General features: G+C 37.1%; 9 protein-coding genes, 2 long non-coding RNA genes and 1 other non-coding gene across 26 annotated transcripts; 6 read left to right on the top strand and 6 right to left on the bottom strand.

Annotated features, from left to right (window-relative positions):
• Positions 1-86: 86 nt before the first annotated feature.
• On the top strand, positions 87-1,076 carry AT2G42395 (uncharacterized protein). The gene is made up of 2 exons (NM_201942.2): positions 87-253; positions 354-1,076. The coding sequence occupies exons 1-2, from the start codon at positions 176-178 to the stop codon at positions 588-590; spliced, it is 315 nt and encodes a 104-aa protein (NP_973671.1). The 5' UTR covers positions 87-175; the 3' UTR covers positions 591-1,076.
• Positions 1,077-1,512: 436 nt separating this feature from the next.
• On the top strand, positions 1,513-3,050 carry AT2G42390 (kinase C substrate, heavy chain-like protein). The gene is made up of 5 exons (NM_129801.4): positions 1,513-1,740; positions 1,836-1,949; positions 2,129-2,224; positions 2,351-2,545; positions 2,636-3,050. The coding sequence occupies exons 1-5, from the start codon at positions 1,647-1,649 to the stop codon at positions 2,773-2,775; spliced, it is 639 nt and encodes a 212-aa protein (NP_565971.1). The 5' UTR covers positions 1,513-1,646; the 3' UTR covers positions 2,776-3,050.
• A 22-nt stretch (positions 3,051-3,072) lies between these two features.
• AT2G42388 lies at positions 3,073-3,931 on the bottom strand. Its single transcript, NR_143769.1, has 3 exons — positions 3,736-3,931; positions 3,474-3,599; positions 3,073-3,381 (listed from the first exon to the last, which is right to left on the bottom strand). It is a non-coding gene; the product is annotated as an other RNA (non-coding RNA).
• Positions 3,932-5,093: 1,162 nt separating this feature from the next.
• BZIP34 (Basic-leucine zipper (bZIP) transcription factor family protein) lies at positions 5,094-7,299 on the top strand. Of its 5 annotated transcripts, none has more exons than NM_180038.2 (4): positions 5,094-6,070; positions 6,251-6,341; positions 6,456-6,582; positions 6,779-7,271. In NM_180038.2, the coding sequence occupies exons 1-4, from the start codon at positions 5,496-5,498 to the stop codon at positions 6,949-6,951; spliced, it is 966 nt and encodes a 321-aa protein (NP_850369.1). In that variant the 5' UTR covers positions 5,094-5,495; the 3' UTR covers positions 6,952-7,271. The 5 variants fall into 5 exon arrangements, with proteins under 5 accessions (NP_850369.1, NP_001325379.1, NP_001325378.1 ...); NM_129800.2 differs by having other exon boundaries at positions 5,211-6,070; positions 6,251-6,321; positions 6,469-6,582; positions 6,779-7,256; NM_001336971.1 differs by having other exon boundaries at positions 6,456-7,271.
• Positions 7,300-8,157: 858 nt separating this feature from the next.
• On the top strand, positions 8,158-13,535 carry AT2G42365. Of its 6 annotated transcripts, NR_140755.1 has the most exons (5): positions 8,321-8,468; positions 10,705-11,385; positions 11,471-11,521; positions 11,629-11,656; positions 12,057-12,372. It is a non-coding gene; the product is annotated as an other RNA (long non-coding RNA). The 6 variants fall into 6 exon arrangements; NR_140754.1 differs by lacking the exon at positions 8,321-8,468 and adding an exon at positions 12,554-12,574 and having other exon boundaries at positions 11,131-11,521; positions 12,057-12,244; NR_140750.1 differs by lacking the exon at positions 8,321-8,468 and adding an exon at positions 8,963-8,985 and having other exon boundaries at positions 9,115-11,656; positions 12,057-13,535.
• Positions 8,623-10,822, bottom strand: AT2G42370 (uncharacterized protein; the record flags this gene model as incomplete). The annotated part of the gene is made up of 2 exons (NM_129799.1): positions 8,623-9,602; positions 9,655-10,822. 2 exons carry the CDS (start codon positions 10,820-10,822, stop codon positions 8,623-8,625), a joined length of 2,148 nt encoding a protein of 715 aa, NP_181766.1.
• On the bottom strand, positions 12,366-13,610 carry AT2G42360 (RING/U-box superfamily protein). Its single transcript, NM_129798.4, has one exon — positions 12,366-13,358. The coding sequence runs from the start codon at positions 13,247-13,249 to the stop codon at positions 12,539-12,541; it is 711 nt and encodes a 236-aa protein (NP_181765.1). The 5' UTR covers positions 13,250-13,358; the 3' UTR covers positions 12,366-12,538.
• A 245-nt stretch (positions 13,611-13,855) lies between these two features.
• Positions 13,856-15,155, bottom strand: AT2G42350 (RING/U-box superfamily protein). Its single transcript, NM_129797.3, has one exon. It carries the CDS (start codon positions 14,909-14,911, stop codon positions 14,258-14,260), a length of 654 nt encoding a protein of 217 aa, NP_181764.1. The 5' UTR covers positions 14,912-15,155; the 3' UTR covers positions 13,856-14,257.
• A 1,200-nt stretch (positions 15,156-16,355) lies between these two features.
• On the top strand, positions 16,356-17,952 carry AT2G42340 (uncharacterized protein). Its single transcript, NM_129796.3, has 3 exons — positions 16,356-16,588; positions 17,009-17,269; positions 17,364-17,952. The coding sequence occupies exons 1-3, from the start codon at positions 16,534-16,536 to the stop codon at positions 17,678-17,680; spliced, it is 633 nt and encodes a 210-aa protein (NP_181763.2). The 5' UTR covers positions 16,356-16,533; the 3' UTR covers positions 17,681-17,952.
• Positions 17,953-19,785: 1,833 nt separating this feature from the next.
• AT2G42330 (GC-rich sequence DNA-binding factor-like protein with Tuftelin interacting domain-containing protein) lies at positions 19,786-23,427 on the top strand (the record flags this gene model as incomplete). 3 transcript variants are annotated; one of them, NM_129795.4, is made up of 3 exons in its annotated part: positions 19,857-19,915; positions 20,025-22,354; positions 23,031-23,427. In NM_129795.4, the coding sequence occupies exon 2, from the start codon at positions 20,067-20,069 to the stop codon at positions 22,323-22,325; it is 2,259 nt and encodes a 752-aa protein (NP_181762.1). In that variant the 5' UTR covers positions 19,857-19,915; positions 20,025-20,066. The 3 variants fall into 3 exon arrangements, with proteins under 3 accessions (NP_001325005.1, NP_181762.1, NP_001078041.1); NM_001084572.3 differs by having other exon boundaries at positions 22,508-23,300; NM_001336968.1 differs by lacking the exon at positions 23,031-23,427 and having other exon boundaries at positions 19,786-19,915; positions 20,034-22,325.
• Positions 20,244-20,590, bottom strand: AT2G09370. The gene has a single exon (NR_140523.1). It is a non-coding gene; the product is annotated as an other RNA (long non-coding RNA).
• AT2G42320 (nucleolar protein gar2-like protein) lies at positions 23,359-26,825 on the bottom strand (the record flags this gene model as incomplete). 4 transcript variants are annotated; one of them, NM_001036454.3, is made up of 8 exons in its annotated part: positions 26,533-26,825; positions 25,270-26,118; positions 24,906-25,161; positions 24,600-24,809; positions 24,353-24,526; positions 24,077-24,262; positions 23,870-23,986; positions 23,359-23,780 (listed from the first exon to the last, which is right to left on the bottom strand). In NM_001036454.3, exons 2-8 carry the CDS (start codon positions 26,052-26,054, stop codon positions 23,499-23,501), a joined length of 2,010 nt encoding a protein of 669 aa, NP_001031531.1. In that variant the 5' UTR covers positions 26,055-26,118; positions 26,533-26,825. The 4 variants fall into 4 exon arrangements, with proteins under 4 accessions (NP_001031531.1, NP_181761.1, NP_001325179.1 ...); NM_129794.2 differs by lacking the exon at positions 26,533-26,825 and having other exon boundaries at positions 25,270-26,194; NM_001336966.1 differs by lacking the exons at positions 23,359-23,780; positions 23,870-23,986 and having other exon boundaries at positions 24,220-24,273; positions 26,533-26,689.
• Positions 26,826-27,283: the final 458 nt, after the last annotated feature.

Raw genomic sequence — 27,283 nt, 5'->3', positions numbered from 1 at the left:
TGTGTGTGAATGAAACTTGAAACCAATACAAGTCACTAATGCTCTCAGATTATGTAATTGGGCTTTACTGGGCCGTTTATAAAATTGGGCTAGAAAAAGGGAGACAGCAGACGACAAGAGCATCCTTGTTCTCTTTAAACCCTAAATTACAAGCAAATCACCAACAGAGAGAGTAATGGCGAAAAATTCTGGTAGCTCGTTTGAAGCAGAGAAATCAGAGGGAAAGTGTGTTACGACGACTACTGAAGCACAAGTAATTCAAAATTCTGGCTGATGAATTATGTATTTGATTTTACGTATTTGTAATTCACTAATTCTCACTGATTCATACAATTTGTGTCGTAAATGAACAGCAAAGTAGTCAACCTGTTTTGAGCAAGGAAGAGGAGAAAGTGAGAGATAGCTACTTGTTCTGCTGTGAAAATTTCTACACTCTTCCTGAGATGATCAATTTCATGAAGGAGATTCATGGTGTAGAACAAACCACTGTGACAAAGGTTTTCAGGGAACTTTTAAAAGGTAGAAAAGCTGAAGCATATCTCAGAGAATCTCAGAAAAGAATGAAGGCAAGAACAACAACAACAACTTGAACAGAGGAGGATGAGGCTTAGGTTGCTCTAATTTGAAATTCTTTGGTTTGGTTTACTGGTTAGTAAGAAATAGACTTGTATTGTCACATTTTTTTATCATATTTTGAGGTCCATTGCTTTGGGTGTATGGACCAGACTAGGACAAATGAATAGGAGATGCAAAAGGGTAATAATGGAGAAGTCAGTCTTGTTGGTCTATTCTTGTCCGAGTCCATGATTTTTAGAGGGAGAACTAGAAGGAGGAACTAAAAGTTGTTTAGGTTAATGGTTTAGGTGCTAAGTGTTGGCTCTGTGTGTTACTTATGACTCGTGGGATCTAATGTCTTGTGAAAAATCACTTGTGAGATAAAATGGACATAGTCTAGAGAAGAAGGTATATAAGAAGAAAAGCAGTCAACTTAACTACAAAATCACAACGGCTCACAACTGTTTTATGTTGTAGAAGTTGGTTGCTTCTTAGAGTGGTTCATTCTTCATTACCAGCTAACCGCAAATAACCGTGACTTGAAGTCTTTCGAATTACACTTCTTTCACTCGTGGTTCAAACTTCTTCTGTTCAAGTTGTTATGCCTTCTCCAGCCATTACTTGATTTCAAAATGGTGTTGATGGTCTCATTCTTGAAGGCTTGGATGTTTCTCAACTTTTTGCTCTTGAACAAGAGCCAAGAGGTGATGGGACTCCGTAGTACAAACACAATTTAAGAACGTTTGAGTAAGAGTTTTGATTCACATTGAAAAAAAAACTTAGAAGAAAAAATGAACCAAACTAAAATAATCAAATTAATTTAGTTTATTAATCAAGAATTAAATCAAGTTTTAATAATAACCTGAATTGTAGATTTTTTTTCTTTTCTTAATAGTCGAATACTGAACACTGTAGTATTAAATGAAAACTCAAAGCCCAATATAATTCAAAGCCCATCGAATCAAATATCTGGCCACTCCACTTATTCTTAACTTGAAACTTAAAAGCCGAAATCGTAAAGAGAGAATCTGGTCGGAATAATCCACTCGAATCTTAAAACGACGTCGGTTTAACCAAATGCGAGTCAACGGATGCTGCTGCAATGCGTCGTGTTGTGTTCGTCACTCGCCGTCGTCGTCATCTCCGTCGCTTCGACCTCTCCCCTCGTTGGTGTTCACCCTTTAGGTTACTTCTTCGATGACTCTTATCTTTATTATATCGACAAATCTGAAAAATGTTCTTGTTCTCTGATTCTTACTTACTTCTTTGTTGTGAGGCAGATGAAAAGTATTTCGACTCAGATGTTATCAAATGCAAAGATGGCTCCAAATCTTTCACAAGAGATCGTCTCAACGACAACTTCTGCGATTGTCTCGACGGCACCGATGAGCCTGGTACACACTTTTTTCTCAATTTAGAATCCAGAGAGCTGAGATGACATGAGACTTTAAATTCTTTCCAGATAAAAAGATTTAGGACTAGAATTGATCGAATCTTATTCTCTTTCACAATTTCAATTATGAAAAATGTGTTCTTGTGAGTAAGTTTCTGAATTTCTGATTTTGCATTACAGGAACTTCGGCATGTCCAAATGGCAAATTTTACTGTAGGAACATTGGAAGTTCTCCAAAGTTCGTTTACTCTTCTCGTGTGAATGATCGAATCTGTGGTCAGTAGTTACTAATGTTCTGAATTCGACTAAATGATTCTCGTTTCAGCTGTCTCTTGCTGTATGCTAGTAATCTACATGTTTTTGTTGGATTGGATAAGCAGCATGACATTGTCTGTTTCTCAGATTGCTGCGATGGAAGCGACGAGTACGAAAGTAGCATTCATTGTCCCAACACTTGTATAATGGGTGGTAACGTTAACTACATCTACAAACCTAGAGCCAACCTTAAATCTATACACTTGCAACTCGGTTCAACGCCTCATCCAAAGGAGTTTTATACTATAGGAAATCTTCAGGACATGGTCAAGAATCTACAAGGTTTTGCAACTTTTCTTGGGAAGCTTATTTGTTTTGTTTGATTGTCTAGCAAACTGATACAAAAACAATTGTTGTTGTTGTTGTTTCCAGGTATGAAGCTTGTTTTCGCTCTTCAGATGGTTTTTATCGGTTTCTTAGTGATCTTATGGATGCTTAGGAGTCGTGCTCGGTCTAAGAGACGACGCTATCTGCTGAAGAATGTACCTCCCATTAATAGATCAGCTAACTAACTCCCTGGAACTTGTATTATACTTTTGTGAAGCTTTTACGTGGAACCTGAGTGTTAAAGCCACATATGTCAAGTGTCATTACTAGCTATACTTATTCAGTGTGAGATTGTTTGTTCCTAGTTACATAATTGTCTTGGTCTTCATGTTTATTAAGCCTTCAGATCCTCAGACCATAGTAGGTACCGATGAGTCTTATCACAAGTAAGATAGTCACATGATCTGCAGATTTTCTAGAAAATGGATGGATTCACAATTTGAATGATCTCATGGTGAATTATTCGACTGATATAAGGTTTTATGAAAATGAACTCTTGTTTGTTTCTCACAGACAAAATCAATATACAAAAAACATTACAAGCCATTGAAGAGAAGAGAGAAATTTACAGTTAAAAAATCCTGAAAAAATGATTTGTAAACTCAAGATTGGAAACATCCACAAGTTGCCTTTGGAACAATTCTAATGGCCCAGTATTTTAGCAGCCGTTTCTTCTTGCTTCTCCACGCTTACCTTCAATCATTGCACTTCTTTCTTCTGCTTCCTTGTGAGTCACTGAAACCTAATTCATCCTCTCTGCATACTCCTGCTTTCTTCTTCTCTAGTTCCTCCTGCAGTGAAACAAATTCACAAACACTTCACTTCTCATTGTTCTCAATCACATTGAAACAGTATCAGCTCTCTATTGCTAAGTTTATTTTACCTCCATTTTCTTGAGTTGCACTTCGACAGCTGCTTTCTTCACTTCTCAACGGAAAACTAGTCACATAGTTTAGTTTAAGGTCACCTCTAACGAGTGAAGCAGACCAAGATTTCGCCAGTGCAGATTCTGTAAGAATTTTCATTCTACTAAAACATAAACAGCAATATGCCAAGCCTTAACACAAAGAGTGTCACAGGTAAACACATACAGAGCAAATGCATGATTCTGTCATAAAGCTTCAAATTTAGCTGTAATATATTACCTCCATGGATGTGTATTGAATCGTAAATAGGCCGCTTCTCTCTCGAAACAAGAACTAGCAATGGTAGCCTGATGTCAACGTATGTTGTATGAATCAAGTCCCCAGTGCAACTTGAAGGTAAAAGAACTTCTTCACACTGTTAGGTCGAAAGGTGAAACTTAAAGCTTATGTACTAGACAAGGCGATGGAACTTCTTCACACTGTTAAGGACAGACTTAGAGGTAAAAGAAAAACTTGAGTAGCTCATGGAGTTTAGCTAGAGGTTGGTCGCTAAGATATTTGTAAACTGAAGATGCTAATGGTTATATTAGGGATGATGATCTTGAAGGAATTATTTGGAAATGACATAACAGATGATGTGTGATTTCCTCCTTTAAAACAAAATCGTTTGGTTTTGATAATCATGAAAATATTTCTATGAGATTACTGTCCGACACACATTTAGAGAAATAATTCACTGACTATATATTCCGTAAATACATGTACATATAACTTTCTCAAGTTTGATTTATAATTTTAACATTTCAACAAAACAAAAAAATATAGATTCCGTTAAATATTCCTATCGATCCGGAAAAGTAAAAAATTGGACAGACAAAATATCCAAAATTATACGATTTAAGAGAGAAAAAAAAAGTAGCAAGTGTCCTACATGTGGGTGTGGTCTGGGACAAAGCAAATATAGAGGGGAAAAAAAGAGTACAGAAAACAAATCACATGGACTCACACATCAACATTATACTCTTCACTCTCTCTCCACTCGTCCACTACCCTACTTTCTCCATGCATTGTTTAGCCCTCCTCATAGCAGTGATGGTAACAAGATAATCCATTACCATGGTGAAAGATATGTGATAAATAAGCTAAGTCGTCGGATTTGTTTTCCAATAAATTAAGTCATGTTTATCAACTCGACTTAATTCTATTATTCTATATATAGATGATACTGTGTGCTATTAACTCATGTATTCATTGTACTTGCTTGACGTAGGTTTACATGTACCAAAATTATTAATTGACACATATGATTTGCAACAAATACGAGATATTGCATTTACATGAACCTATCGAAAAACCATTCATAAGAAAGAAACGTATTAACCATTCAACAAAAGAAAGGTCACAAGAACACGTGCTTGCTTGATTCCTCCTCCAAATCTCTTTACATAGATTAAAAAGAAAAAAACCAGTGGAGGAGAATTTCCAGTTATACCGTTGAGACCTTTAGCCTCACTTCTCAAGACAGCTGTTTCATAGCTGTCCGATCTCAATATCTCCCTCCATGTGGCCCTACTCAGAGAGATAAATTAAACACTTTGATCACATCGAATTTATTATGTTCTTTCATAAGATTTTACATAATATATATCTCATGTATATATATATATATCTCTATTTATCTCCTTCATTAATTCTGTTTTTTTACTTCCTTCTATTTATATAACTATCATTTGTTAAACATAGCCATTTTGGTTACTCTTGTTCCGTTTTCTTCTTTCTTCCTCTCCTTCCTTTTTTCTTTTCTCTATCTTCTTCATATGGTTCATGACATTGATCTAATTCCACTTCCCATTTGTCTCCACATTTCGTTTCTTTCCTTTGTTTTTTCATCTAGGTTTTTGGTTTTCTGAATTGGATTTACGTTAGTTTATCTTGTACTTATTAATTAAGGTTTTTTTTTTTTCCTTCCTCAATCCTGTAAATTCAGATTTGCTTTCTTTGGTAATCTTTTGGATCAAGATCCATCTATTTTTTCTTCAATGGCACAACTCCCTCCTAAAATCCCCAACATGACACAACATTGGCCTGATTTCTCTTCCCAAAAGCTCTCTCCTTTCTCTACCCCAACCGCAACCGCTGTCGCCACCGCTACAACCACCGTACAAAACCCCTCATGGGTCGACGAATTCCTCGACTTCTCAGCGTCTCGCCGTGGCAACCACCGTCGTTCCATCAGCGACTCTATCGCATTCCTCGAAGCTCCAACAGTCAGCATCGAAGACCACCAATTCGACAGGTTCGATGACGAACAGTTCATGTCGATGTTCACCGACGACGACAACCTTCATAGCAATCCTTCCCATATCAACAACAAAAATAACAATGTGGGGCCCACGGGATCTTCCTCGAACACATCCACGCCGTCCAATAGCTTCAACGACGATAACAAAGAATTACCACCGTCCGATCATAACATGAACAATAATATCAACAACAACTATAACGATGAAGTCCAAAGCCAATGCAAGATGGAGCCAGAAGATGGTACGGCGTCGAATAACAATTCCGGTGATAGCTCCGGCAACCGGATTCTCGATCCCAAAAGGGTTAAGAGGTAACAAAATTATTCAAGAACATGCATGCACGTAAAAATATCAACTCATCAGATTTGATTACGATGCACCAAATATTTTGAAAAATATGATTACTGAAGATTAGCGTCACATCACTAACCATATAATGTTTTTTAAATTGTTAACAAAAATAAAATAAATATTTCTGAATGTTTCTACAGAATATTAGCAAATCGGCAATCAGCACAGAGATCAAGGGTGAGGAAACTGCAATACATATCAGAGCTCGAACGTAGCGTCACTTCGTTGCAGGTACATTATACAAACATTCATAAATCATAATCTTTTAATTATTCAAATAATTTCATGATTATAAATTTATTATGACCTTAAATCATTTTTGTGGCAAAAAAACTGAAATTAAAGGCGGAAGTGTCAGTGTTATCGCCAAGAGTTGCATTCTTGGATCATCAACGTTTGCTTCTTAACGTTGACAACAGCGCTCTCAAGCAACGAATCGCTGCTTTATCTCAAGACAAGCTTTTCAAAGACGGTATTAATCTCATGTAACTTTTGGATTTAATTCTCATGTAAATTTTTTGGATAATTATGGAATTAATATATGTGTGTTTATGAGATTTTTCATTTTCTCGTCGATGCATTCAATTATCACTGACAATATATGAGCACGCCCAATAATTTTCTCTCACTAGCTAATATAACATCAAAAAACTAATATTATTTTGCAGCACATCAAGAAGCATTGAAGAGAGAAATAGAGAGACTTCGACAAGTGTATAATCAACAAAGCCTCACGAATGTGGAAAATGCAAATCATTTATCGGCGACCGGAGCCGGTGCTACTCCGGCCGTCGACATCAAGTCGTCCGTTGAAACAGAGCAGCTCCTCAATGTCTCATAAATTAACCATCATGCATCATCATCAACATTTCTCTCTTTTAGCTTCTTGGCAAAAGTTCTTGACTATAAAATCTCTTTCGGGTAAGAAATTCAGGAGATATACATTTTTTATTCTAATCACATTGTTTTTAAGTTGTGATGAATTCAGTTTGATGTATCTTATTTATTTTGTTTATGTCGTCTTTTTTTCTTGGGGTTGATGGAAGGGAATCATCAATTGTTGTTTGTACAAAGAACTAGTTGAATTTTTTTTTTTTTTTTTTGGGAAGTGTACAGAGATTTGTGAACTAATTAAGATTTATTCGGAATACAGTAGTTTATTTTCCATCATTGTCTACTCTAAATCATATTTCTTCTCGCATAACATTATATTGATTTTAATAAGACAGATTAAACAAGAACTATGGTTAATTCACTAAAAAAATAGTCTCTATCTCTGATTATTTCTATTCTAAAGTGATCTAGAGTATCAACAAAAATAATTGTTTTGAACGGCTAAAAGTAATCTATAGCTATTAAACGCCTGTTTACACCCTTTTTCTGTCTCAACGGTTTTTAAAAATAGTAGTATCAACATAGGAAAATGTCATTTAACGACATTGAACTATTTTAGGTAATAAAACAACAATATGTTGACGTCATACAGAATCTAGATGGTAAAATCATATGGTACATCCACTCACGTAAGAAAAAGACAAATGAAGAAAGTATACAAAAATGTACTGTGGTCTAAAAATAAAGAAATAAGTAATAGCAGACCAAAACTCTGGGATTTTTAATAATCACTGATATTTGGTAACTTTTGTGATCGTTTATGTTTAGGAGTTACCATGAATAATAGCCGTTTAAGTATATTGTGGTCGATAAGAAAAAGCTTATGCAGTGAAAATGAAAGAAGAGAAAAGAGAAACGCGTGTGGACACATCTTGAAAGGCTTAAGCTTATTCACGTGATGTGTTCCTTGACTGGACCACTACGTTCTTCGTTACATGATTGGTTTTTTGTTTATTTCTCCTAAAAAAGAATTAATATTTATTTTCAAGATTTGGGGTTTTGAGTTTCTTTCAGCAAATGGTATGGTATAGAATTGGACCAATGGTAATAATGATATTTTAATTATTTATTTCATTTTTAAATTAAATTTGGTACCAAATGATGATACAAGGCGGCCACAGTTGAATTTGGTGAAAGAAGAAAAGTAGCAACAAAGAAGCCTTCCAAAGTTAATGGAAATTCACACTAAAGCCATTAGTGTTCTAGTCTGTAATTACTAATCGAATTTTGACCAAACCAGAGAGATGACTGAAATGTAGTTGATGAGAGTAGTGTTCATAAGACGCTTTGATCGCTATTGGCTACATTCGCTGGCTAATTGTCTACAAACCCAAAATAGATTTCAAAAATATCTACCAAAAAACTACAGAGCTACTAAAGATCCGACGTTACTTTATTTTGAGTTCTTGAATCTTCTTCTTGGACTCATGCCGGTTCTGCAAATGCCTACAAAAGAAGAAGCCAGTAAGTATTTGATGACTAGAATCTCAATAGGGACTTATTAAACAAGACTCATGCTCTCTTCTTCCAGTTCAATCGTCCATAGGTTATTTACATAATTGTGTGAGGACAACAATAAGTTAAGAAAGTTTTGAGTCTAAAAGAGAAAAGTACCTTCTCAAGTGTTTGATGTTGCATCAAATCTTGCAGATATAGATTCGCGTCTTGAAATTGTTTCTTTCAAGAGCTTCATCTTATTTTGAAACCCAATCAGCTTCCCGTCAAGCAACTCTACTTTTTTCTTAAGGTTCACTTCATACTCTTTAATCCAGAGACTTCCAACTTCTTTTACTTGTCTCTCTATTAGAACTCGTCTCATCCCCTCTTCTTTTTCTTCTTTCAATCTTAGCTTCTCGATTTCAGCAGTGCTCAATACTAAACCTCCAGTACCTTTAACATCTATGTATATCGGTTTATCAAGCAAAGGGCAAACTTTCCTGTGCTTTCTACATGCCTTCTGTGATTCTTTTAAAGCTTTCTGGTACCAGGCTAATACACTTGTCATCATACGAAGTTCATTTTCAAGCTTATAGATCTCTACGTTCTTCTTGTGTAGCTCTTCATAACTTTCTTTGTGCAATTGCTGAATTATGTCTTCCCTCCTTTGCAGTTCATTTTGCAACATTTGTTCCCTCATGTTCGATTCTCCACAAGCTTGGTCTTTCTCGACATATGATAACTTAGCCTTATCTGCCAAGTGCTTAATCTGCTCCATGCAAATGTCAAAAGGAACTGGCTTGTCATCCCAAGATGGTGTCTTCAACCTCTTAGTACTAGCAGGGTTATCAAAATGGTATGAAATATCATTCTCGTGACCAAACTCTCTCTTGTTATCATTCCCAAAATGAGAACGACCTGGAACCATATGCATGACAGCTCTAGGTGCCAGGAAATCACAAGTAGAACTGCCATGAACCTGTAGCCCAGAATTATAACCTAATGTAGATGTATCTCCCAACATCAGATTTTCCTGGTGTAGTGTTTTACCGTTCCGAAACAATAAAAACCCTCCTTCTTGCTTTTCTCCATCTTTCTCAATTTCATCTTCAAGTATCTCATTCTCTCCCACTTTCCTATGTCTTGTTCCGTTCTTTTCATCTCCTACAGTAGCACAACCAACATCACACCCCTGAAAAAAATGTGAGCCAACATGGCTGTCTCCATTCCATTTCATCTCCTTCTTCCTTGGCTTCCTTAAGATCCATTGGTTGTTCCTTGTTTTCCTCAAGATCAATTGCTTGTTCCTCATGATAAAGCTCCATCGTAGCAGCCATTTCGGACACAATCACTTGCCCAAGATTCAGTTTGGTCGTACTTTCCTCCACACAGTTTTCTTTCTTTGAGTCAGTGGCTCCATCATCCATTCCTAGATTCAAAGCAGCAATATCATCCTTTACCTTCAAATCCCTCTCCTTAAACAGATCTATTTTCTGTGATCTAATGACCATCTGCAAATGCGACGCATAGAAACAATCCCCGAGTGGAGGCTCCGCTTTCAACTCTTTCTCAACCATAAACCACATCAGTCCAGCCCAGTCCAGCTTATCCAATTGCTTTTTCTTTATACCTTTCATCCATTCCACCACTTCATCTGGCATCATCCACGCATCATCACAATGCAGTAGCATCCAATTAGAGATAACATCTTCAACAACACTGATTGATTCATCTGATTCCAGAAATTCCTTATCCTCATCAAGAATGACAACACGTTCTTTCTTATTAGGCAACTTCAAAGATCGAGCCAAATCCGCACGACTAAGTTTAATCCTAGACCCGTTTATATAGCTGCACTTACCTCCAGCACTATAGGAAGCTATAAGTTGAGCCACAAGATCATAATCCATATCCTGATCAAATTCCAAATGCACAAAATCCCACAATCCGAGAGTCTTTAAGAGACTCTCATAACAAGCAAAATCTAGGGTTTTTAATGGCTTGAAAGGTACAAGCTTTAATGTTTCAACAAGTACCTTGAGCTTCTTCTTAGACTTCTCTTCTTGCTGCTTACGTTTCTTATCGTTACATTTCTTCCGCTTTGGCCCACCACCGTGACAACTAAAAGAAAAGCTCATGGCTTTTGAATCCAGAATATCAATCTCGTCTTCCTCACTCAACTGTTTCTGATCACTACCGTTCTCCTGCGATTTCCTCATTTCGTCCGACACTGACTCTAAAATTCTGATTTTGTTCGGAACAGAATGTGTCTCTGAAGCTTCAGAGACTTCTTCCTCCAAAGTAGCTTGCTTAATCAGGTTTCTTAAAATAGTTACTGTATCTTGCTCTCGAGATGCAAAAGGATTCGCCGGAGGATCCATGACTGGGTTTTGTTTTCCGATCTCCTCCTCTTTCAGAAATTGAAAAGGTTAAGGAGCTAAAGAGTCTTTTTGTTTACTAATTAACCATAATTAATATGCTCCGTCATCAAAAACAGAGCAGCTAAAAACACTTCATTAGAGGCCCATATGTATATGGGCCGGAGTTTAATACGGCCCAAATCAGTATAACCGAGTTCAATAACCGGTAAGAATTAAAATATTTTACATTATTCACCCAAATCTTTACATTAATCACAACAAACTCCAACATCTATTCGACTCTTTCAAATTCACACTCTTCCTCCTCTTCGAAATCTCCGAGTACAAAATCGATCAATCTCTCGGAAAATGATCGTGTATTCTCTCTCTCAGCCTCACTGCTTCCTAATGAATCTCTCTATTTCTCCTCATTACGGTTGCTGCTACTGCGGAGTTTGGTGGGGAGGTATTAGAGACGGAGCTTTGGTGCGTGGCGAAGAACAACGTTGAGGATTCAACACTTTAAACGGCCATTGACTGGGCTTGTGGTCCCAGAGGAGCTGATTGCGTCTAGATTCAGCAAGGTGGATCCTGCTACGATCCATTGGATATAGTGAAGATGGCTTCGTATGTATTCAATAACTATTATCTGATGGAATGGTCTCGCAGATGAAGCTTGCAACTTTAGTAACAACGCAGCTGTTACTTCTCTCAATCCTAGTAAGTTCACATTTTCTTTCAGGATCAATGTCTAGCAGATAGTTATGACTTTTGCTAATTGAAAATGTTGAAAGTTTGATGCTTTTTCTGCAATTTTTCGTTTTCAGGTCAAGGAACATGCAAGTTTCCTTCAAGGTAATTAAGTAATCCACATTTGTATTGCCAATTAGCGTTTGTGTGTGTGTCTCATTTATAGTCTGTTTGGAGCAATTTTGATCCATCATAGGTTCTTTTAGAAAATGATTTCTAGTTTGATGGGTTTTGAACTTTTGAGTGAAATGAAATCTTTTTTTTGTTTTTTTCATTAGCTTCTGGCTTAGAAGGATGAAGTTACTTCACTTCTCCTCGACAATTGATTTTGATCTTGGTGATTATATTGTTCATATTATCAATATGATGCAGTTACTGCAGAACATAGAAGAAGTTTCAAAAACTATTAAAGCAATTTTTTTGAAAATGTTCTCATTCTCCATGAGGCTTCGTTTCATTGAGTATAGTAATAGTTACACTCATGCTGTTGAAATCTGGTGTGCAGTAAGGGAGTGAGCAATGGAAGTATCGCAGATGCCACTTCAATGCAGGGAGCAACTGCACCAGAATTCTCAGATTGAGCCGAGCAAGGCGGATGTTTAGCAGCTGGTTGTCACCCTTCGTCATTTTAGGCCACATTGTGACAATGACACTGATTATCCAACAGGTTTAGCTTCCGATTGGTGATTGAAGGTAACCCTTTTATGATCTCTCTTCTCCCTCAGTTTTATGTAACTAAAATGGTTCTGCATCTTTTATGGAGCCCTGATATGTACTGTCTACCACTGTGAATAGTTAACTTGAATGGCATGAACTGCACCAGATGTATCTTTTGACTAACATATATTTAGTGTTCCGTTACACAAAACTATCTAAAACCAAAAACAGAGCATGATATAGTAAAAAAGAAAGGAGGATATTGTATAAATTAAAGATTATCGATATGTGTATATGATTTATATGCATAATATGTATCTATATGTCGACTCAATGTCTCTCAAGATCTGCCACACGATCTTGGTCAGGACAAGAATGGTTGATCCTGTTCGAAGATCTTTCCCTCGTCAAGATTTTCCTAAACGAATTTAATCGCGAAGCCGGGGATACAACTGTTTTGTTATCTGAGGAAGAAGAGGATGCGGCTTCTACAGTCAAGTTCAGCCTGGTTTCCACCAACAACTGCGGTGCAGTACCGACTGGTCCTTCCCTTGGCTCAGGCTCAAGTCTCGGTCTTGGCTCAACTTCAGTCCGACAAACAGGACAAGTGGAGCAAGTGGTGAGCCACGTGTCAACACAGTCGACGTGGAAGATGTGCTTGCAGTTGGGCAACTCTCTCGCCTTGTCTTGCTCCTTTAACACGCTTAGACACACTGCGCATTCAGTAGCGGAGGCAGCCACGCCATCAGTGGCTCCAACAGTGAAAGTAGGGAGAGAAGCGATGACTGTGGGATTGAGGCCACGCTTAGGCATCTCAAAAGGGTGGCGGAAAATGACGGGGAGGCCACGGAAAGCTTCTCTACGGCGTCGGAGAACGAATCTTGCGTAAAGATGAAGAGCGAAGACGATGAGGATAACTCCAGATAAAGAAGCCACTGCGGCAAGCATGATCTTGCTGTTAAGATCGTAAGTAGACGGATTAGGCCAGAATGAGTGGTGGTCAGAGTTGAACCTGCGATGATCTCTGTCGTTGGAGCTCATTGTGAAGCTGGTTTTTCTTCGGTGGATGCAAAAGAAAAGTGAACAAAAGAGTTTACTAACTTATGATTTATTATATAAGGAATAAAGGACTTATAGAATTTCTTATTTTGATTGTTTTTCCAAGGCTTATACTTTAGTTGGTGGGTGGAGAAAAATGTGAAGTAGATAGAATTAGAAACTTTGGGAGATAGGTAGACTTTCACGAGGGTTTAGAAATTTCACCATTGTTGACTAAATGGTAGATTGTAGATTATTTATAGGTGATAGGTTTGAAGATTATAGACTGTATATATAAAGAGTGGAAAATATCAAAATCCTACGTAAAAAATTTGTGGACTGAATTTGCCTATTATGATTTCACGGTATTAGGAGTTAACTCGCATATATAGACTGAATTGTCTACCATCATTTCAGTGTATCAAGAGTTAGTTAGTCTCATATGCTGCAAATAGTATGGTGCAAATTGGTTTATCCAAGTAGATATATATAGATAAATTCATCTCTAAACATAGAATGTTAGAGTTACATATGATACTGCTATCAAAATTTTAAAATATGATAATACAATTTATTTTGTCAACAAAAAATGATAATATATATAGTCAAGAAAATACGAAAATTAAAGGTTAAAACGTGTGAGCCTGTGAGGATACGTGTGGGAACCACAAAGTTTGACTTGAAGAAGAGTCGTCTATGTAGGGCACACACGCATTAGATATACCTTAATAACAAAATTGTCTCGATTGTATGTTACAAGTTCAACTTTCTTTTTTTCTTTTCCCCTTTTCACACGTTAAGCAATAAGCAACAATGTTTTTGTAATTACTGTAACATACAAAAAGTGTGCCATTCATATTTACACATACAAAAGATTTCAGTACAAGAATAAAAAGTTAAAAGGAAGAAGAAGTATTATGGTTCATGAATTAAGGATTAATTATGGATGCATGTGTGTTTATACTTTTTTTTTTTTAACCGGCGTATGTGTGTATATACTATATACTGAATTCACTGTCTTTCAATATCCAATTCACGATCTTGGTCAACGCGAGAATGATCCCGCCTGTTCGAAGATCTTTCCCTTGTCAAAATCCTCCGGAACGAGTCTAACCTCGAAACCGATGATCCGCCGGTTTTGTTATCAACCCCCGCGAAATCTAACGGCGGTGCAAAGTCGCCAACTGGCCCTTCCCTAGGCTCAGGCTCAAGCCTTGGATGACTTGGCTCGGCTTCAGTTCGACAAACGGGACAAGTGGACTGCGTGGTGAGCCACGTGTCAACGCAAGACACGTGGAACACGTGTTTGCAGTTCGGTAACATCCTTGCATTATCTTTCTCCTCCAATAAGCTTAGACAAACCGCACATTCCGTACCCGCCACGTCATTCTTGATTCCAACCACGAACGTTGGGAGAGAAGCGATGACTAGAGAATCGAGGCCACGTTTTGGCGGCTGAGAAACGACAGAGAAGGAGAGGTCTTGGAAGGCTGATCTACGGTGGAGAACGAATTTTGCGTAGAGATAATAAACGAACACGATGATGATAATAATAGAGAAGGAAACGGTGGTGACGAGGAAAATCTTGCTGCTGGCATCGTAAGAAGTCGAGTTTTGCCAGAAAGAACGGTCGTCGGAATCATCAGTTTTGTTGTTAGAGCTCATGATGAAGCGTTTTGTTTTGGTAGAACAAGAGACAGAAAGTGGTTACTATAATCTAATAACAAGTTACTAATAGATTGAATGGATCTCATGTTGTGTAATTAAATTGTTTTTTATTATTTTTTCTACTTTTGTTTATTCTTCATAGCTATTACTTGGATTCAAGGGACATACAATATGATTGGTGGGTGTGAGAAAATAGGCAGCAGAATACTCATAAATTTTCGAAGGAAATTGTTGACTTTACTCGGATTTGTTATCATTTTCTTAATTTTAAATTAAACTTTGGAAATTCAAAAAATAATAATATAGGATTGCAATATTCTTTATACCGTAATACATAACATGTCGACAGTGTATATGAGAATTCTAGATATATGATGATACAATTTCTCCCAATAATATGACAGGACTTAATGTAAATGGAGCATAGTCAAGAAAATACGAAATTTTAAAGTTATAACGTGAGGTATGGAGCGAGGCTGCGTGTGAGAATCATATGGTTTGACTTGAAGAAGAGTATTCGAAGTAGACAAACATGCTAATCTATTACAAGTTGTGTGAATATATTAAAAATTCAACTCTCTTTTTAATTGTTTTTTTTTTTCCACACGTTAGCTCTTTTGTTTCCTTGTATATACTTGTAGGAAAAAAGTCATTGTATTTTGATGATATATCTTCAAAACATATTATATTTTATCTTTTTAAAATTATAATTAACAATGAAATAATGACTTTTTCTCATTTAAGATATTTGTACTTTTCATATCTCACTGGATTTGGGTCTCATTTTTTTTATGTACATAAAAAGAACTATGAAACCAAAAACCTTCCCGTAATCAGGTGTAGTTTGATTATCCTTTTTATGTTTTTTTTTTGTGGGTAAATTTTTTTATAGGTTTTGAGTATCTTATAAGGTATATATATGTATAAACAACTTAGTTTAATAAATATACTTATATATATATATATATATATTATAAGTTTCTTACCATTTTCTGAAGATAATTATAATAAACATTGTAATTCAAAGAATAAAATGTTGATGTTTGTTGGATCCCAATTATAATAAAATGATTAATAAGAAAATATAATATGTTATCATTTATTTTGGGATGTCAAAACTCATTTTTTTTGTTAGATTTTTATAAAGATTCTGTCATATAAATAATTACTTTAATTTTTAGTAGATTAGAAAGTAATATCTTTCGAATTGAAATTTTCAATGCATATAAATATAAACTAAAAATATTTGAGAATCGAAAATATTAGTTTTGATAAGTATATATAATGTTAAAAGTGTGTTTGGTTGTTGGTTTTATAATAATCAAGAATAAGGATAGTAGAACTAAAATGGTTTGAGAAGAAATATAATAGAATTAAATAAATCTATAAAAAAAAAAGAAAACCGAAATTAATTGTGGGGTTGCTAATTGGGTTGATGTGAATTAAAATGGGCTAAAAGGGACACCAAAGCAAGGCCCATATATTTTGTGGCGTAGAGAGGGAGGGAATTCGAAAACAGATGATAGCGGCAAACGCAGAGTAGCTTGAAGAAATCCGTTGCTCATTCTCTTCTCCGATCGTTTTTTTCTTCGCATCCCAAGGTCTCTCAGTTACAGAAGATGGAGAAAACGCCGTTCGTTCTCTGTTTCTCAGTTTCTCGGAATCAAATTCCAGGTAATCGATCTAGATTCTCAACCAACGAATCAGTTATGAGTTTCGCGTTTTGGATCTAAGAGTTTTTCTGCGTTTCGTTTATGCTAGTCATTTCTGTAAATCCGTTCTGTTTCATTGCGTTTTCATGGATTTGGCGTGGTTTTACTGGTGATCGATTGATTTTTCCGGTGGAGAAATTGATAATTTCTGGTGATCAATTTGATTGTTCCGGAGGAGAAATTGATTATTTCTGGTGATTGATTGAGTGTTATGAAGATTAATAATCTTTTTTATTAGGAAAATCAATTTGATTTCCGCGAATTTTGGAATCTAAAATCTCGTTGTTCCGTTTTTTGCGTTGTTATGGATTCTGGATCCTGCGTTGAGGTTTATTTGCTGGTCTCGTTGTTTGTGATGATTCATGAGTTTCTTTGTTCATAGATTACAATCCGGACGAAGCGAATTGGAGTGAGAAAATTCTGGATCATGTGGGTGATTTCAAAAGTCTGGAAGAAGTGGTGTCTAAGCTGACAGAGAATCTGAATCTGACCGAGTCTCAGATTGCGAGTATTTGGAAGTCATTGATTAAGGCAGAAGAAGAAGCTCAACAAGTTCCACCACCACCACCACCACCGAGTGCTGCAGATGTAAGTAGTAAATCAACGAGGAAGAAGATGAAGAAACAAGCCTCTAAGCTGCAGAGTAAACTTCTTCTCACTTAATTCATCCCTTTGTTTCATGTGTTCTTCATTCTCAACAAAAGCTTGTGTTTGTGTTTGTCTTTGGCTTTTTCTAGCACAATCCCAACTACTTGATCCTGCTGATGTTGAAGCAATCGAATCGATGAAGAAGGAGATTTCAACTACTATGGACTTGTTGAAAATCGTACTACAGCTACACAAAGTTTTATTCCCTACAAGAGTTGGAGCTGGGCAAGTGAGACTTGCAGCTGGGAACAACATCAGTGGACAAGTGAGAGCTTCTGCTGGGAACATCATCAGTGGGCAAGTGAGAGCTGCAGCTGGGAACAATATCAGTGGACAAGTGAGAGCTGGGAATATCATCAGTGAACAAGCAGGGCTAAGGAAGCATGTAGGAAACCGATGGGAATGAAGGAGCCAGTGACGCTTTGGAGATTTGACTCGAATCTCAGCTTGTGTTATAGCGAGATACTTGTTGATAAGGAAATAGTGAACAACACCCCTCCATATATATTCTTTATATATTGAGGAATATATTAAGCTTAGCACCAAAATGCTTTCTCTAGTCTATCCGGTACAGAGATGGAGTTTCTTGCTAGTAAAAATGTTCTTCAAGGAAACAAAGCAACACAGCCCCAAAAATGTTTTAAGAAAGGAAAAACGAGCATTTACCCTACAAATCAGTCACAAAATTCACAAAGGCAAAATGACAAAAAGCAAAGATTGTCCTTTCACTAACGTCGGGTCGGGTTGTCGGGCTATCGGCTATACTCGAAATATATTGTTTTGTGGGCTTTTTTACCATTCAGTTGGCTAGACTCAAATAGGCCCAACCCGTCAACCCGAATAATCCTTTTTAGAAAACACGAAATAATGTTTTTTTCTTTCTTTCTTTTAGTGAGACTTTTGTTTTTTTAACCATTCGGTTAAGGCTAGATTCAATTAAATGTCTAGACTCAATAAAGATCGTTTATTATGGTTTTTTTTTCCAAGTTAATTAAACAATTGATTTGGATTTAAATCCTTATATAAATTTTTTATGTTAATTTCTTTTGACAATTTTTTTAATAGATTTTTTGATGTGCTTATCCGTCGAACTGATAGATCACAGTATGCAACAAAACCGGAAAGTCTAGGAGAATGAAAATCTGAAGACTAATTCTGCCAAAGACAAATGATCTCATGCAAATTCAACCATACCAACTCATGACTCTAGCCACGATGTAATATGATGTAGTTAACATGTTATGTGTTCTTTAATATCAAACATCTTCTGTTTTTCTTCGTCTTTTGTTTCTTTTAGCACAAGCCGAAGGATTTGATCCCTCTGATGCTGAAACAATTGAGGCGGTAGATGAGAGATTGATTGAGCAAATGAATGATCATATCACTGACTGGAACGATGTAGAAGGCATGCCATCTGCGATGCAAAGTAAATTGAATTTGACAGGTTCTCACTATGCGAAAATAAGAAGGAAGTATATAATAGTTGAAAACGCTATAGAAGTTTCACTACCGATTCTTGAGCAATCAAACCATGCCAAATTTGACATCTACAATACATGCTTACGACTATATTGATACATGATTATTGTCAATCAACTCGAGTGTTAATAAAACTATATAAATATTAGGATTATCTTCGCAACACTTGTGTGCGAGTTATGTGCGAACCATCATCACTCGAACTACGCGAAGAATTAGAACACATATTTCTAACGATCGATGAGTATTAGAGCTAATGAAAAATTTATGGATTATTATTTAGAATTTTAATATCATCAATGAGGTTGACATGTAGGTTTTTCTTTTTCTTTTTTAGCTCTTATTTGTTAAGATGGAGCAATGTAAAATTAAAATTAGTGTTTAGAATAATATTTCGAATTATTATTATAAAATAAATAGTTTGAATTTATTTCAAAACGGAATATGTATTAGATTACGGTTAAAAGATTGTTAGATGTAAGAATAAGTTATTATTGACACGATTAAACAATCGCAATAAGTCATTTTTTGGTGCTTTTTAGTGATATTTTAAACATATTCTTTGTAATTCATCTTCCGTGACATAATTTACTGAGATCTTCGATGTCTAGATTTTAAAATAAACGCATCATGAACTGGTGGCATAAATAAAAACAATCATGTAAAGAATTCATGATGGACGCAAAGCATATAGAAAAACAAGAGTCAGACTCGACGAGAGAGAAAGCGACAACATCCCAACATCTTCTTACCCGTTTGTCTAAAACTTTTATACGCTCACTCATTCTGAAAATAATATTGTCAGCTTCTGACACAAAGAACTTTTATGCTCAACGCAAATAACCCTAATATTTCACGGTACATTTCTTAAGAAGTCTCACGATTTCGAAGACATGACATAGTGTCTCTGGGCCAAAATAGTAAAGCCCATTAATATTTAGTTGGGTATTGCGTAAAGACGGTGAAACATTCGGAGAGTGTTTTTGATAAAACGAGGTCATATTGACCCCGTACGGCAAACGGGCAAAGCTACTATTTGCTCGCTTTTAATTCCGAAACGCTGTTAGTCCTTTTTAAGTAAATCAGAATAAACCGTCTTCATTTGAATTGGTCAAAGAGTAAAAAACGCTTTGTTCATCTTTGCTCCGTCTCAAATTCGCAGGTACGCTTCTTCAAATTTTCCTTTGTGATCAATTTTTTTTTTCGTGATCCCTACTCCTGCCTTTTACCAAGGTCTTTACCAATTGAAATAATATTCCTAATTGTTTCAGTTTTTGCAGGAACCCTAAATTGAAAGCTTTCGTGGCTTTATCATGGGTGACGAAGGGAAGAAGGAGAAGAGGAGACAGACTAAGGAGGACGCTGTTTATGGATTCGTCTTCGAAAGTGATTCGAACTCTGATGATTCCGGCGGCTCTCGGAGGAAGAAGAGGCGTAAAACCAAACCTGTCAAATTTTCTTCTGCTGGTAACATTGATCAAGTACTGAAACAGAATCGGGGAAACTGTAAAATTGATGAGAATGATGATACTATTTTACCTATTGCATTGGGTAAGAAAATAGCTGACAAGGCACATGTGAGAGAGAAGAATAATAAAAAGGAAAACTTTGAAAAGTTTAGTGGAGGGATTGGTATGAAATTGCTTGAAAAAATGGGATATAAAGGAAGAGGGCTTGGAAAGAATCAGCAGGGAATTGTAGCTCCTATTGAAGTACAATTGAGACCGAAGAATATGGGTATGGGTTACAATGATTTCAAGGAGAAGAATGCACCTTTGTTTCCTTGTTTAAACAAGGTTGAGGAGAAGAAGAAGAGTGTTGTGGTCACTGTTAGTGAGAATCATGGTGATGGAAGGAGGGATCTTTGGAAAAAGAAGAATGTGAGGAAGGAAGTTTATATTACCGCGGAAGAGTTTCTTGGGAAGAAACAGGAAGAGGGTTTTGGTTGTGATCAGCTTATTATTGATAAGCGAGGACCACAAGATCGAGTTGTTAACAGTTTGAGAAATTTATACGCAGAGGAGAAAGCAACAGATGCTAATGTTCAACAGCCAGAGTTACAGCATAACTTGCGGTTTATTGTTAAATCACTCGAGCATGGGATTCTGAAGACTGATAAGGATTTGAGGAACGAGAAAGGATTAGCCTTGAGCTTGCAGCAAGAGAAGGAGAAATTTAAGATGGGGGTAAAGAAACAGAAAACGCTGTTTGACAACTTGGGATATGTTGCAGAGGAAATCGATCGAATTGAGGTGGAGATTGCGTCTGGGAATTTAACCTTGGATTCACTTGCCAATCGTTTCAAGGACTTGCGTTCAAGCTATCCTGATGACTATAAGTGTTGTAACTTGTCATGCATTGCTTCCTCACTGGCCTTGCCTCTCTTTATCAGGATGTTTCAGGGTTGGGACCCTCTTAGTGATGCAGAGCATGGTATCGAGGCTATATCTTCCTGGAAAATGCTGCTGGAAGTTGAGGACAATCAAAGTATCTCGACGCCTTATAGCCAACTTGTCTCAGAGGTAATTTTACCTGCTGTGCGAGTATCAGGCATCAATACTTGGGAACCTAGAGATCCTGAGCCAATGTTGAGATTGCTAGAGACATGGGAGAAAATGCTACCCTCACTTATTTTCGAAACGATTTTGACCACAGTAGTGCTGCCAAAATTGTCAATCGCTATTGAATCTTGGGAACCACGTTTGGAAACTGTTCCCATCCACTTTTGGGTACATCCGTGGCTGCCAGTACTTGGTCAGAAGTTGGAAAGTGCGTATCAGATCATTCGAATGAAATTCGGTAACCTTCTTGATGCTTGGCATCCTAGTGATGTGTCTGTCCACACTATCCTTTCCCCTTGGAAGACTGTTTTTGATGCTGCAAGCTGGGAGCAGCTTATGCGTCGTTACATAGTTCCTAAATTACAGGTGGCCTTGCAAGAGTTCCAGATAAACCCAGCAGATCAGAACTTAGACGAGTTCAATTTGGTTATGGGGTGGGTATCTTCAGTACCCATTCATCTAATGACTGATTTGATGGAGAGATTCTTTTTCCCCAAGTGGCTGGATGTTTTATATCACTGGTTGTGTTCAGAACCAAAGTTCGATGAGATAATGAAATGGTTTTTGGGTTGGAAAGGAACATTCCCACAGGAGCTTTCTGCAAACAGGAGGATCGAAATCCAGTTCAAGCGTGGTCTAGATATGGCGAGGGAAGCAGTTGAACGGATGGAAATGTCTCAGCCAGGGGCAAGGGAAAACATAAGTTACCACAAGGCACAAGAGCAGAGGCAGTCTGAGGGTCGTGCTAAGGTTCAGGCTCAGGTGGATGACCCGGAGGAGCTGAGTTTTAAAGAAGCAGTAGAATTGTTTGCGCAGGAGAAGGAGTTGCTGTTGAAACCTAAACCTCATAGAATGCACAACGGTCTTCAGATCTATAGGTTCGGGAACGTGAGTGTGTTACTAGACTCAGCAAACTCTAAGTTGTTGGCCCAGGAAGAAGGACGTTGGTTTCCTGTTGATCTTGACAGCTTGCTTAAGATGCACTATAGTGCTGTTACTGGAAAACAATGAAACATTACCCCTAATAAGGAAGTAAGAAGGTAATTTTGCATACGACTTCTCTATTTCCCCTCTGTGTTTTTCTTTGTAGAAAATGTGTACTGTTTGGTGAGCGTTCTCTAGGATTGTCAAGAAGATAATTGAGTCCTCATATTGTCCATTGTTTAATCGTATAATTAGTATCCTAATTTCAGGAACATTAGCAGAACAAGCTGTGTTTTGGAACATATGAAGGTTTGAATATGAACACTCACTGGTATAACCAGGAGAATTCATGGGTTTGGAATATTACGAATAGATTTGCTATCATAATTCGTTTATTGACAGTTAAAAAAATCTCACCTTTTGTCTCTGCAGGCATCTGAGTTTGCGTATACTTTGGCTTGACCAGTCACTTGTATAACGATTTACAAGATTGATGAAGTTGTTTTCTTTGTTAGACAATGCATATTCGCAATTCTTGTTTTTCAGGTTACTGAACAGATCATTGATGAAGGTTATAAAGGTTTATCCTTTGGATGCTCTGTTGGAAATCCTGAAGATGTGCCTGAAGATTTTAAGGATAGAGAGTTAATAGCTTCTCATCACGGAGAAGAGTTGATATTACTTTTCAGTTTCCTACGAGATGATAAAATTTCAACTTTATAAAAGCTGGAGAAGTGTGATTTTCTGATGATCTCTGTTAATCTGATTTGTGCTTTTTGTTACTTGTTTCAGGAAGTATGTATAAATGTATTGGAGCATCGACATTTCCCTGCTAACGGGTCTGAGTTAGAGAAGTCAGTATGTTTTTGTGGGTTGATATATTGGCTGGATTATCTGTTGGTTGCATCTGAACAAACCTTGTGGAGATAGTGAGCTTTACTATTTTGTTTCCCTGCTCTGGCTTGTAACAATACCTCTTGTACCTCTCGTTTTTTATTGAAAATAAACAAATAAGTTGGTCAAATTCGACATCTTCAAGCTCATGATTGAGATTGTAAAGAACTCTCTCTACACAGGTCTAGACCATTGTCAATCCAATCTCCTTTGTGGCCTTTAATATGTAATCTTTCGAGAAGCTTTGATTTGAGTTTATGAGTTTTTAGGTGAAGAAGTCAACTTTTTTATAAGTCAACCAAATTCTCTTTGCAATACCAAACACCAACCACATACATACTACTTACAGTTCGACTTGGTTCCAAACTAAACCCACACTTGTCGAAGAAGCTTGTATCTTGCATTTGAAGTCGCTGAACCAGTGAAGTCACTCGCTTTGTCAACAATGGATGTAAGAGGAGAGTCCAGTTCCTCAAGCTCCTCGTCGCTTGTGTACCCTTTTCTCTGTATCATAGACACATTCCTTGACAATTTTGCTGAAGCCTCTGCAACTTTTTCTGCTATATCCATGGTCGATGGAGGCATGTAAGAAACAGAAGAAGCTGCATAAGGGAAGCTTGCTTCTGATAGCTTCCTATCACCAATGCTCTGGAAATATAACAAAAAAATGAAGTTTACAAATTTTACTTCTTGGGATTATGAGAACAAACTGAATCCAAACTCTGAATTATTTGTACCTCTGCAGCATTAAGCTCTTCTAGGACAGCTCCGGGTACTTGATCTGGACAGAACTCATCAGGAGTGAAGTTGCAGAGTATTCTTTTGATGAGTGGAAGACTGATTGATGGGCATATCTGTTTTAAAAACAAAGAGTAACTGAAATATGTATAGGATGGGCTTATCCGATAAACAAAGAGTAACTGAGATATGTATCCCAAACAAACCTCTTCTCTAATGGATATTTCCATCAGCATGTCTTTTGGGAGCATAAGAAGATCACTAAGTTCATTTAGTAAAACAAAGGCTTTACTTTCTACATGATCATCTTCACTGTTTCGTTTTTCTTTCGCTGAAGAATCATCAGAGTTCATGCCAAACATTTCAGTGAGGCATCTAGACCAATTGCCAATCTGCAAGGGAACTATTGTGTCATTAGATTAATCAACATTACCAAGTTTCTAATGGCTATGAAAATATGAACTTTGTTTCGTGTTGTTTACCGCGTTTTTAAGTTGTGCCCCTGATCCAAAGCTTAAGTCTCCAGCAGGAATAGGCAGAACTTTGGAATCAAGAATAGGATCAGAGACAGGATCAGTTGGAATCTGATGTTCTGATTCGCGGAGAATAGCATTAAACATGGCTACATCGAATCTACCGATACACTTGTCCATAACCTGTTTAAAGACGATATAAGAATATGATTCTTATGAATTGGCTTGAACTAAAACATATGGAAAATCTGATTACCATTCTAGCCAATACAGGTAAGCAACCGCATTCGTGTCCCGCTCCTCGCATAGGACAAATCCGTTGCAGAGCATCTCGGAAAGCATTTTTCCATAGGCTTATCGAAAAGGTTCCTTGGTTCTGATCACCCAAGGAAGGTCCCATCAGTTTCCCATTTGATTTACTTGCTGATGAGTCGTCTTCAGGTGATTGCATATGAGGAGTAAAGACCTTAAAGATAGGAGAAGAAGCAGAACATAAGTGAGATGCTTCATCAACTAACTAAGAAGCTCATTTTTTTAGTTAGGACATTTGGTATATATATACCTGCCACCAAACAGACTCCACTATTCTAGAGAATACCCAAAACTCGATTTTCTCAAGTGCAGTAGTAAATGTTTCAGTTTCTTGCCAATCCTCCAAAAGCTGTTGGAAACCATTCTTCCATCTCAGGTTCGTTTTCTTCCCTGAATCACTATTACCACTCTCATTTGGTTCAGAGATTTGTGTGATGCGAGACCTACCAAATGCTTGCGAAATTATCTGCCTCAAAGCTATGATGTTTGATAACCAGAAGGTCAACCTAAAAAATGTGAACCAAGAGAAAACAACAGAACATTTGTTTAGACTCACAACTGAGAAGAATCAAGATCCTGAAATTTCACTCACATGTCAAATAGAATATGTGTACCTCGAAACATCATTCCCACAAGATTTGGCAACCAAAACAAGACCAGATACAGAGTTTCTAGCGATCGTAGCACGCTTTCCCTGAGTAAAATGCTTACAGGCATGGATGTAGATTCTAGAAATACGCCGAGCAGGCGTATGAAGCTTGTGAGCAGAGCTACAATGGTCCGGCACAACAGAATAGAGCGAAATCTCGAGTGCAGCAACTTCTCTAAGCTCCTCTTCAAGTTTCTCGATCCTCGTCTCTAAACGTTCAATCTTCTCTTCCGAAGATCCATCTTCAAAGTTCCCACCATTATTCTCTGTTACATCAGCTGCTTCATTCTCACTGCCAGCACTAAGAGCACCATTCGAAGCATCTTCCCAAACATCAGCACTGATACCTTCACGAGCATCTTTATCAATGTTAGCATCTTTACATTCTTGCTCATCAACATCTTTCTCCAAATCACAAATGGATCCACTTAAATTATGCTCCTTCTCCGTTTTGTCAACAACGCTGCTAGAATCTGATTCTTGATGAGCATCTGCAGAGGCAATGACACCATTATCATCATCCAAGTAACGAACATCTACCGTCTCGTAAGACTCAGAGGGATCTGATTGTATGGTTGAATCACTTGCTACTGTAGAGATATTACTAGACTCTTCCTTAGTATCCAAGTCCTTGTGCTTCTCCTGTTCTGTTTTTTTCTGGCTATTCGTCTTCTGCAGCTTTTGATCTTTTCTTACACTCTTAGTAGATCTCTTCGACTGAACAACATTGTTAGTTGTTCTTGCCTTCATCGTGAAACTCTCTCAATACAGCCAAAGCAACGTGAGAAAACAATCCAAGAAGATTTGTGTAACCCTACAAAGACAAGAAAGAAACCAAAATTCTGTGATAATCAATCTTCAAGAAGTAAAGATTTTTAGATTTCCATTTTGCAAGATGAGCGAAAGGATAAAACACAGCTAAGATATATTCCTGTTCCTGAAAACGACAGCAAATAATGGAGGAGGAAAATGACATAATTGGCACTTGCTATGTTTTTGTCTGATCCTACAGTAGCAGTTGAGGCCCCAGCTACTTGTCCATAGTTGCTAAAATAGAAAAATGGGTGCATTCACATAGGGATTTTACAAGAACGAGTAAATTAACTTGATTTGATAAAACCAATAAAATGCATTTTCTAAAGTATCCAACGATCTATCTATCAGTTTCAAAGAAAAGAAACAGAGCATGAAACAACCATGAGGACTAGAGAAGAGAAGAAGAGATTACCAATGACTGAAATCTCCAACAGAAACAGAGCACCAAGAGAAGGAGAGAATTTGAAAAAGTGGTGTTTTACAATGAAACCATCACGAAATTCACTTGGTTATCTTCCTTCCTCTTCAAGACGGTTACTTTAATATACACAAGAGTGAAGTCTACTGTCAGATTTGCATCACTGAAGTGAAATTGCCTGTCTTTATCTTTGCGTCATTGAGATTACCTGTCTTTTATCTGTAATCCATAATAAAGCTACTTTACTTCTCTCTCTGTCTTTGCTATGGGAGATCCGAATGCGGGAAGTTATGGTGCGTTTAAATAAATAAAAACATGGATCGTGTACGGACTGCAATCGTGGTCGTGACCCATGGAAGTATGTGTCGGTGGCTCGTGTGTTTACCGGGAATAACCGGTCACATTACCAGAAAAATAAACTTTACTTTTAATTGACCGTTATTGACCTTTTCACTTTCGTCCTAAACATTATTGATTATTTGGCTTCAACTCCACCGACCGACACCGACTTACATTTACATACGACTACCGAGTTTTTTTTTTTTTCCTTCTTAAACTGAAAACATCTGATTGATGTACAGAGGAAATGGATAGATGACAAATGGTCTTCACATGGCTTTACACTAGACTCTTCTTGGGTCTCCAGAGATAAAAAAAAAAAGCATGTGAAGAGTGTCGTGATAATGTCTCTTCTTAGACCTAGCCTAATGGTTCCAGACAGTGTTACAGAATTGTACTCTCGGGA

Source organism: Arabidopsis thaliana, chromosome 2 (genome assembly GCF_000001735.4).
Source record: "Arabidopsis thaliana chromosome 2, partial sequence".
NCBI lineage: Eukaryota > Viridiplantae > Streptophyta > Magnoliopsida > Brassicales > Brassicaceae > Arabidopsis > Arabidopsis thaliana.
Note: the sequence above shows the minus strand (reverse complement) of the source record. Positions and strands in the feature narration are given on the sequence as shown.

Bases quoted from the DNA above. Each gene is read 5' to 3' on its own strand.
- AT2G42395 (NM_201942.2), top strand. From the start codon at position 176: ATGGCGAAAAATTCTGGTAGCTCGTTTGAAGCAGAGAAATCAGAGGGA. The intron at 254-353 runs GTAATTCAAAAT...GTAAATGAACAG, and splicing joins CGACGACTACTGAAGCACAA to CAAAGTAGTCAACCTGTTTT.
- AT2G42390 (NM_129801.4), top strand. From the start codon at position 1,647: ATGCTGCTGCAATGCGTCGTGTTGTGTTCGTCACTCGCCGTCGTCGTC. The intron at 1,741-1,835 runs GTTACTTCTTCG...GTTGTGAGGCAG, and splicing joins CGTTGGTGTTCACCCTTTAG to ATGAAAAGTATTTCGACTCA. The intron at 2,225-2,350 runs GTCAGTAGTTAC...TCTGTTTCTCAG, and splicing joins TGTGAATGATCGAATCTGTG to ATTGCTGCGATGGAAGCGAC.
- BZIP34 (NM_180038.2), top strand. From the start codon at position 5,496: ATGGCACAACTCCCTCCTAAAATCCCCAACATGACACAACATTGGCCT. The intron at 6,342-6,455 runs GTACATTATACA...CTGAAATTAAAG, and splicing joins GTAGCGTCACTTCGTTGCAG to GCGGAAGTGTCAGTGTTATC. The intron at 6,583-6,778 runs GTATTAATCTCA...ATTATTTTGCAG, and splicing joins AGACAAGCTTTTCAAAGACG to CACATCAAGAAGCATTGAAG.
- AT2G42360 (NM_129798.4), bottom strand. From the start codon at position 13,249: ATGAGCTCCAACGACAGAGATCATCGCAGGTTCAACTCTGACCACCAC.
- AT2G42350 (NM_129797.3), bottom strand. From the start codon at position 14,911: ATGAGCTCTAACAACAAAACTGATGATTCCGACGACCGTTCTTTCTGG.
- AT2G42340 (NM_129796.3), top strand. From the start codon at position 16,534: ATGGAGAAAACGCCGTTCGTTCTCTGTTTCTCAGTTTCTCGGAATCAA. The intron at 16,589-17,008 runs GTAATCGATCTA...CTTTGTTCATAG, and splicing joins TTCTCGGAATCAAATTCCAG to ATTACAATCCGGACGAAGCG. The intron at 17,270-17,363 runs GTAAACTTCTTC...GGCTTTTTCTAG, and splicing joins ACAAGCCTCTAAGCTGCAGA to CACAATCCCAACTACTTGAT.